A 9,777-nucleotide genomic window follows, 5' to 3' on the forward strand; every position below is an offset into this window, starting at 1 on the left:
CTGTCTCTACCTCCCATACTCCACGATATATTTGCTTACTATAATAGTGTCTGACCTCTAGGCCATACAAAAATACCTTCTGAGTCCATTCAGTTTGCATGTGCATAATTTCAGAACTGACCACCTGGTATTGAATATAATTGGTTGGCTCTTCCATGTAAAAAGACTACTGTTCCTGTTTGCTGCATCCCTTAGCTGCCTATAGTTCTTTGTCTAAAGGTGGAGGCCCATGGGTATTCTCCCTGGTGATGTCCCTGTTCAGATCTTGTTTAGGCAGCCATATTGCTTCATAGCTGAAGCTTCTCTGTCACTTCTAGGATATACAATTTCACAGATTTCCTGGTACTCTGCCACTTATAGTCATTCTACCCTCTCTTTGTTCTGCCCTGAGTCTTATGCTCAGGAGTTCTATTGCAGATGTATCCACTGAGGCTGGGCACACCACTACCAGGTGATCTCTGCATTTTGACCACTTGTGGGTTTTTTTTAAGGGTTTCTGCTGCATAGAAAAACTCCCTTGGGTGGTGTTGGGAACAAGACCTAAATCTGAGTATAAAGACAAGTTTTATAATGCAGTTAGAAAGGATACTGGTTTATTAAAGTAGCTGTAGTAGATTCTCCCCTAAGATCCATAACTTCACTATCACTAGCTCCAGGAATTTGGGTAGGTTTCCAGAACCAGGCATGATTTCCCTCCTGTTGAACTTATCTTAAGTGCAATTAGACAGTTCTTGTTTTCCACAAAGATGATTGCCACTACTGCATATTTAGGGATTTCTTGCCATACTGGTCTTTGTTGTGGTTCATAGGCTCCACAGCAAGGGAGCACTACTGGCTGCTTCCCATCCTTAGGTGCTTGCACAGAAACTTCTGATTCCTTGGAAGCTAGTCCTCAGAGAGGAGGCTTTCAGGTCAGGTACAACAAATCCTGGAAGTCGAGTGTCTTAAGTGCATGGTGTATTCAGCAATAATAATGTATCTTCCATACCTGAAAGGCAACAAACAGCAATAGCAATAGCCTGTGTTATGTAGGAAATTTCTGGCATTCCTCTGATCAACAACTCACAATAGGATTTCTCATGTCTGATATCAGGATTTTTATTAAACAATCTGCAGATTTTGGAGGGGCATTTTCAGCCTAAGTGACCTAACTTCATTTAAACTTTGTGTATATATGCATATAAATATACTTATATGTATTATCTGTAGTTTTGGATAAAATGAAAATAATATGATTCCTTATAATTTTTTCAAATATCTTTAATGTTATTTTTCACTCTTTCTCTTTCTGTATTGATTTCCTCTTCTCCCCAGTTAAAGACTCTCTCAAATTTTCCCTATTTTCCTCTAACTGAACTGGTATCCTGCCCTCTGTAGCACTTCCCACATGGGACCTTTTTACTTTCTGTTTCTTGATTATGTGTTTACTTCAGGTTATATATTCACATATGAAGATGTAGAGCTAGATATCATGAATGACAGAAAATATGAGATGTTTCTTCTAGGTCTGGGTTGCCTCATTCTATATAATCTTATCTATTTCATTCACTTACTTACAAATTTCATGATTTCAATTATCTTTATACCCATATATTATTCTACAGTATATGTGACACATTCTTATTGTCCATTCACCAGTAAAAGGATATTTAAGTTGTTTCAATTTTCTATCTATTGTGACTAGAGTGGCAATGAACATGGATGAGCAAGTAACTATGGACTAGGATATCAAGTTCTTTGGGCAGATGCCAAGGAGTAGTAAAATGAGTCAAATAATAGGGTTTTTTTTTTTTTTTTTTTTTGGAGAATTTTCCACACTGATTTCCTGAATGGCTAAAATAGTTTGGATTTCCACCAACAATGGATAAGGTGGCTCCTTTCCACAGATTCTCCCCAGAATTTTATGTTTTATTGATCATTGCAATTCTGAATAGCATAAGATGAAATTTCAGTGGTTTTTGTGTGTGTTTGACTGTGTGTGTGTGACTCTGTGTGTGTGTGTCTGTGTGTGTGTGTGTCTGTGTGTGTGTGTGTGTGTGTGTGTGTGTGCATGCACACGTGGCAGGTTATTGCTTGTTTTAGGGGGTTGTTCTTTGTTTTACTTGTATTACCCTAATTGGTTGGATGACGAGAACTTCTTAACATATCTTTTTTAAGAAAATTTTATGTTGACCTTTGGAAATACTCTTTTCATATCCATAATCCATGTTTGAATTGGTCATTTCTTTTTCTGATTCTTTCTTTTCTTTTCTTTTTGTCTTTTTAATTCTTTATATATTTGGATATTAATCCTTTATTAGATATATAACAGAACACAATCCACTCCTGTCTGTGGGCATTCTCTTCATTTGGTTATTTCCTTGACTATGAAAAAGTTTACTAGATTTATAAGGTCCCACTTGTCAGTTGTAGGTCTGAATTTTTGGGCAAAAGAGGTCCTATTCAGGAATTCCTTTCCTATGCACATATATATTGTAGGGTACTACCTATGTTTTCTTCTACCAGTTTTAATGTTTCAGGTTTCACAATGAGACCTTTGATCCATTTAGAATTATTTTATATTCAATGTGATAGATAAGTGTCTAATTACATTCTTCTGCATATAGACATGCAGTTTTCCCAGCACCATTTGTGGAAAATATAGTCTTTTCTACAGTGCATATTTTTGGAATCTTCATCACATATCAGACGGCTGTGTTGTTCATGATTTCAATGGATAATGTCAAGATTTTTAGTTGATTGAAGATGAGTTTTTCTGTGGGACTGACATGCATAGCCTTTTCTGTGTCAAGGTACATTTGCTCTAGTCTTACTCATGACTTTCATCATGAACACATGTTGAATTTTGTCAAAGTGCTTTCTATATGTATTGAAATGATTATGTGATTTTTGCTTTTAGGTTTAATTATGTGATTTATTACATTCATTAATTTGGGAATGTTGATGAATTCCCACGTTTTCCAAAATAAAGAAAAGGCCTAGGCACAAGTAGCCAAAAGAAAAAAAAAGATGCCACTCAAATTAACAGAATTAGTACTGTACTGGGAAGCATCACAAAATATAACACAGCAATCCAATATATTATAAGAAAATATTTGAATAAACTGCAGCCTGTTAAGTTGAAAAAACATAGAAGAAATAGATAATTTTCTAGATGCATGTAATGTACCAAAAGTTAAACTAAGAATCCACCAAATTTTAAACAGACCTGTAACAAATGAGGAAATTCAAATAGCAACAAATCCTTGCAACAAAAAAAAAAAACTGGTCAGGACCAGACAGATGCACAGAAAAATCCAACCAAAATTTCATTGAAGATCTCACTCAGATACTTTAAAATTATCCAAAAGAAGTAGAAAAAGAAACATTTCTAAACATCTTCTATAGCACTAGTACTACTCTACTACCAAAAGAAAGTAAAGATACAAAAAAAACTGACCAATAGCCTGGTAAAATTACATTTTAAAATATTCAATAAAATATATGCAAAGTGTATTTGAACATATATCAAAAAGATTATCCACAATGAACAAAACAAGTTTTAATTAACTAAAAGGTGATAAATAGCATATACTCTTGATCATCATTTCATTTCTGTATGGAAACAAGAAAATCTCTTAACCAATTAAGTCCCTCTAGAATGGTCTTATACAAAGACATAAAGAAAAGATGGTCAGAATATGTGGTCTATACGATAAATGTTTCAGCTGAAGATAATTATACTTATTTATGAGGTACAATGTGATATTTCATACATGTGAGCATTGCATATGGATGGAAACAGGGTAATTGGTCAATTTATACATGAAACTTTTTCCTTCTTTGCTTTTTACAACTATTCTACCTGGGGTGATAATGGTTCTACTGTGTTGTGATAAAATTGAATGTTTTTAAAATATTTCAAGACTGTGAGATTGCTTTATTTTCCTGTACAGTAGACACTGGCTTCATGTGAGTATTGGTCACTTGTATGAGCAAGGTCCAAACTGAAATGTGTTGTAAATATTCAATATACACAGGCTTTTAATAATGAAAAGAATTAAAACAAAATTCTTGAGTAAAGCAATTAACTCAGGTTAATTTTAGTCATATCCATATTACAGAACATTCATAAAGTATATCTCAGGTTGTATTAGTATAGTAATCCATTGTTTAATATCTGTCATTAAAAACATTGACTGTAATGTTGTGAATTAAACATGTGAATAATTATACTAGTTATACAATGATGAACATATTGTTTAATCTTAACTATTAATAAATCACCAGAAACTTATGGCATGTGTGTGGCACACATTACATTTCCAATAGAGGGCACTGCTTTATGACATTCCCCAGGAGAAGTCAAAGAGGAACAGTGAGGAAAAGATCAAGTTTTCGTGAAAGAGAATGTCCCAAAGACTCTTGTCATGGCCCCCAGGACCTCATTATTTCTCAGACTGTAGATGATAGGGTTGAGCATGGGGGTGAGGATAGTGTAGAAGACAGCCAGAATCTTATCTTCTGTGGGTGTACGGAGACTCCTAGGTCGAAGATAAGTATAGGCAAAAGGTACATAGTAAAATGTCACCACAGTTAAGTGAGTTGAACACGTAGTGAAGGCCTTTTTCTTTCCCTCTTTTGAGCGCATACGGAAGACAGCAAAAAAGACCCGTCCATAGGAAGCTGTGATGCCAAGGAAAGGAAGTGGTAGAAACAGGATTGTGCTCACAAATACCATGTACTCATAAACCCAAGTGTCCATACAGGCCAGGGGCAACATGGCAGGGACATCACAGAAGAAATGATTAATGGACCGAGAATGGCAGTAAGGGATGTGAAAGGCATAGACCGTATGTGCTAAAGAGGTAATGGAGCCCAGTGTCCAGGATCCTATGATCATCTTCAGACACATCATTTTGCTCATGCGAATGGGATAATGAAGAGGGTGGCAGATGGCCACAAAACGGTCATAGGCCATGGAGGCCAGGAGCAAGCCCTCAGAACCTGCCATGGTCATAAAGAAAAAGGATTGAACTGCACAGCCCAGTAAGGTAATGCTTTTCTGGCCAGAGAGGAAGTTGAATGCCATCTTGGGAACAGTAGCAGAGACATCCATCAGGTCCATGAGAGAGAGCTGACTGAGGAGAAAGTACATGGGAGTGTGGAGCCTGGGATCCACACGAATGAGGTGGATCATTGTTGAGTTGCCAAGCAAGGCCACAGAGAATATGCAGATGATGAGCAGCAAAAGCAGAAGGCCTGTTTGGTTTTGTGGAAACAACCCTAACAAAATGAAATCACTTGAGCTCTGATTCCATTTCTCCATGAAGACGTATTGCTTTATCCTTCTTGAAATAGAAACTCACAAGCAACATACACCTATCATAGGAAATAGAATGACAGAATAAAGAGAAACTGGTCTGTCATGAATCCTTGCACTGAATTGTTCTTCCTCCAGCACCGTCCTTCTGCTGAACTTATTTTGAAATCTGAGCTGAATGTTTCTTCTGTCTTGCCTCTGGCCAAGTTCTCAGTTCAGAGACACCTGTGTGGTCATTTTAAAACCAAGGGTGGCAACATGAGTAAGATAGCTCACACATTTCCTCCTAGGTAACTCCATGCAAGACCATTACTCAAGATCGTCAAGCCACCTTACAAAACTAAGAAAGCCTCTATCTTCTGCATCACTTACTTCCTGGTCCTGTTCCCATAACTGACCATACTGCACACAGATCCCAGAGATCTCCTTGTGCTCTGCCTCTCACATTCTCTAATGAATCTTTGCCTTTCCTGAAAATAACCTCCTCTCCCAATTCATTGTTCTGGAACTAACAGGATTTCTGTGTGCTCAGATCCACACTAATCATCAGATGCTATTTGTGTGTCCTCACATCCATAAGGGATGCTTTGGTTTGTGTAAATTTTACTGTTATCAACTGAATACATGTTCACAAAGTATTTATACAATAAAACATAATAAATGTCACACATTGTATAATATGTATTTGTATTATATTTTACAATTAAGAATAATGTACAAATATGTCCAAATAGTATAAATGTTGCTTATATGCATTGCTTTCTCCTCTTACTCTGAAATTCTGGTTTTTGTATTCTGTTGGCAGGAGTAAGAAGCCCTTAAAAACCTTTTGACTTGGAAGAAAATGTGCAGAAGTAAATTCTTGACTTTGCATTTGTATTCATTGTTTATGTGTATTTGTGGAGTATTGCATGCCATGGTACTTGTATGGAAGATAGAATACGATTAGGAGAGTCAGTTTCCTTTCTCCATCCTGAATATCAAACTCAGATCATAATGTTAGAGGCAAATGTCTTCATTTGCTGAGACATCTCAGCAGCCCAAATAACAAAGTAATGCCTTGCTCTTTTTTTATTGTTCGTGTCATATATATTTTCCTTGCACACATTAGACTTATTCAACTGAGGTAATAAATAAATATGGCTAATAAAAAAATTATTAGCCATATTTAGGATAAATCAATTAAAACAAGAATAAAATAAATAATTGTTTGGTGCATATATGTATGTATGTAGTTATATATTTCTAAATGTATAAATACAACATCTTCAGTCTATATAATGGTACAGGTATGTGTATGTTTGGAAGAATGATCATTCCATACTGAATAACAAATTGAATTGCAACAGAGCAAGAAAAGTACATGGTAGAGCCTAGATAGAGGAAATGAAAAAAATGGATCTGATATGACTATATTACAATCTGAAATATAAAAGTGTTATCTAAAATGAATAAATGTTCCTGCTAGGATGATTCCTACTTTTCTATAGCCTCTCTCAGTATAGGGCATACCTCAGTAATGGTGTCTCCTACTGCTAGTCTGTGTCATCTGTTTCTTCTCCACTCACTCTCAAACATTCAGAATCCATAATTATGATTTATTATCTCTCCAACACATTTTCTTTCTTCTCTTACCTGGCCTCAGTATAAGCATTCATGTTTTACATGAGTGTGCCCTTATATCAGAGAGAAATACTGAAGACATGGCCTGGATACTGATGTTGAATTACTGATAATTTTCAACACTAAAGAACAGCAAATGGTACTTTTTGAAAATTATTCATATGTGGTAATAAATCACTTGGCATTCTAAATGACTGTGGTGAGCACAAAAAAAGATGTAAAATAGAGCTTGTCACATAGAATGGGAATACAACTTTATAGTTATCAGATCAAGAGATACTGACAACAAGGAAAACATAGACAAGAACATGGCAGTTGCACAGGACCACTTAGCATAGAGCAAATATGAGACCAGAAGAATCCTGTGCTTCCTTATTACCTTTCAACTATAAATGCTTATAAACGGACTGAAAAACATGAAGTATAAGTAAAAACCACAATCACCAACTTTATTATATACCTTCAAAACATCTTCCCTGCTCCTAAATGCCTGCATGCTCTGTTCATTAAGTCATGCAATATCATGCAATCTGTAGCACAATTTAAGACGGTGATAACAATAATAGACAAACAAACTAAAATATATGACCTGATGTTACATAGTAAGTCCTCATATGAGAAAAACATGGTATACAAAAGACAGCTTGATTGGAGCCAGCCCCAAGCCACTAGGTGTCAGCCCTGCATAAGCAGGTCTTGTGAAGTCCACTTCTCTAAGTGATGAACAAAGAAGAGGACTGGGAGGGAAAGTCAAGGAGAACAAAAACAATGAGACTATTGAATGTGAAGGGCAGGTGCCAGGGCAATTGTGTAGGGGGAAAGGACTTGGGATCTGATCTGAATAAGATGCTAGAACAAGGAGAGTGATGTGCTCTTAGGCACATTTCTCAACCCTATTCAGGATGCTCTTATTCAGAAAGGAGCTGAGATGCAGACCATAGAAAGGAACACTAATTAGATAGAATAAGAATATCTGATTAGTGATCAAGATTTAAAAACAGAACCACACATCCCACAAAACCACTGACACATGGGCACTTTAGGACAGTAGGTTGCCTACCTAGACATTGGCTCCTTCCTGAGGATTCACTGATGTCTGCTCCCTGGCACAGCACTTACTTACAGTAGGTTCTCAACCTGTGTGCCTGTTGAAATGAATAAAACATTGTCCTTAGAGGTGATAGATTACAATTGTTCATACTGACATCATTTTGAAAAATCAGTCTTCTACATCATGCCTTGTGAATAAAGAAGAAGCTCTTAAAGGCATTTTCTTTTACATCCTTGAACAAAGATTTAACTATAGAGGAAGAAACATTCCATATGGTCTCACAGGAGGTGTTTCTAATACCCATCTTTGAATATGGAGTCTGCACTAAACTTACATTTTACACATTTGATTTCTATGAAGGGAACATACATATGTATACACTCAGATCACTTCTCACTAGCTCATAAACATGCTTTGGGAACAGTTACAGCAGAAATTATTTTGTTTTCAATGCTTAGAAACTATCATTTTGGCAGATAATTTTCAGGAGGCCAAAGCCAACAATCTCTACATTGATGCTTAGACAATTTCAGTATTTGGTGTGGACTTTATTTAATACAAAGTCTCAGAAAGAATTGCATTTTTAGTAGGTTTTAACTTTAAATCTTCCAGTGGCTGCAAGGCAAATGTAATGCTAGTGTGTCCCTTGATTATTTCAAAAGACATGAAAAACACAGAGTTATTTAATGTTCTGTTGTAAAGATTCTTATTATACAGGAGTGGTACAAATGCATGATGATGGATTAATTTTGCCAAAGTCACAGGTGTGTAAACACAATAGAGACACACAGCAAGAAATCTATAGAACAAAGACCAAACATGAAATTGAATATCAGTCTCTGCTTAGTCTTAAAAACTCCATGGGACTCTCGAGAACATGAACCTCAATGAGCTGTCTGCATTCAACATGTGTTAGGTCCTCCAGAAGTGCCCATTTCTTTCCTCCATTCCACATCTTGGCTCTTGAGAAACCTCAAGACCAGAAAAATTCAGCCTCTTATTTATGGTCACAACCTTCAACAATGACACATTGTAGGATTCAGGTATATTTACATCGATTCTCTCAGTATTTTAAACTAATATGAAAATCATACCTCTAAAATTTCCCCTAGTTATTCTAACCTAAATCAACTATGCTCAGTAACGTCTTCTGGACTTAGTTTACTCAAATATCTTACACTTGTGTTTGGATTTGTGAAAAAAAATGTACCTTTACAATAATGCCATTCCCTGCGGACTCTCTGGGGGTCTTGAGAAGTCTTCATCTCTTGTTCACATCCCTTGCCAAGTACTCCAGAAGACCATCACCCTTTGCAGCAGCCTCACTTGGAGGCTGAAAATCTGCTTCTTATACAAGAACCCCTTCCTCCACCAAAATATCAGGAAAGAAATTTTCAAAAATTGCCTATTATCTTATTTATGATGAAACCAAAAGAACATCATTAATCCTCATTATTATATTGCTCAGGTAAAACATCATTTCTTACTATTTTTAAATGAAACATAAGACATTTTAGACACATTTCCCACACACTATATTGGTGAAAGACAGAATGGCAAATGCTGTATTTTATATGCACAACCTTGGATCACCAAACCTTTAGATGTTCCTCTTTTTCTTCTAATTGATCCCTCATGTCTAAATCTACAGAGACATAGCCTTGGCCATTTCTCTTGACTTGGTAGCTCTGAGGTAGATCAGTTTTGAACTTATAGAAATAAATACATGACAATTGCCACTCCTGTAATCATAGTAAGTCTGAATATAAACTAAGGAGTCTGCATTATTCCAGAAATGGAA

General features: G+C 36.1%; 1 protein-coding gene across 1 annotated transcript; it reads right to left on the minus strand.

Moving 5' to 3' along the window:
- Positions 1–4,291: 4,291 nt before the first annotated feature.
- Positions 4,292–5,308, minus strand: LOC102921273 (olfactory receptor 2L13-like). Its single transcript, XM_006987779.3, has one exon. It carries the CDS (start codon positions 5,306–5,308, stop codon positions 4,370–4,372), a length of 939 nt encoding a protein of 312 aa, XP_006987841.1. The 3' UTR covers positions 4,292–4,369.
- Positions 5,309–9,777: the final 4,469 nt, after the last annotated feature.

Source organism: Peromyscus maniculatus, chromosome 12, assembly GCF_049852395.1.
Source record: "Peromyscus maniculatus bairdii isolate BWxNUB_F1_BW_parent chromosome 12, HU_Pman_BW_mat_3.1, whole genome shotgun sequence".
Classification (NCBI taxonomy): domain Eukaryota; kingdom Metazoa; phylum Chordata; class Mammalia; order Rodentia; family Cricetidae; genus Peromyscus; species Peromyscus maniculatus.

Coding starts and splice junctions, on each gene's coding strand:
- LOC102921273 (XM_006987779.3), bottom strand. CDS start 5,308: ATGGAGAAATGGAATCAGAGCTCAAGTGATTTCATTTTGTTAGGGTTG.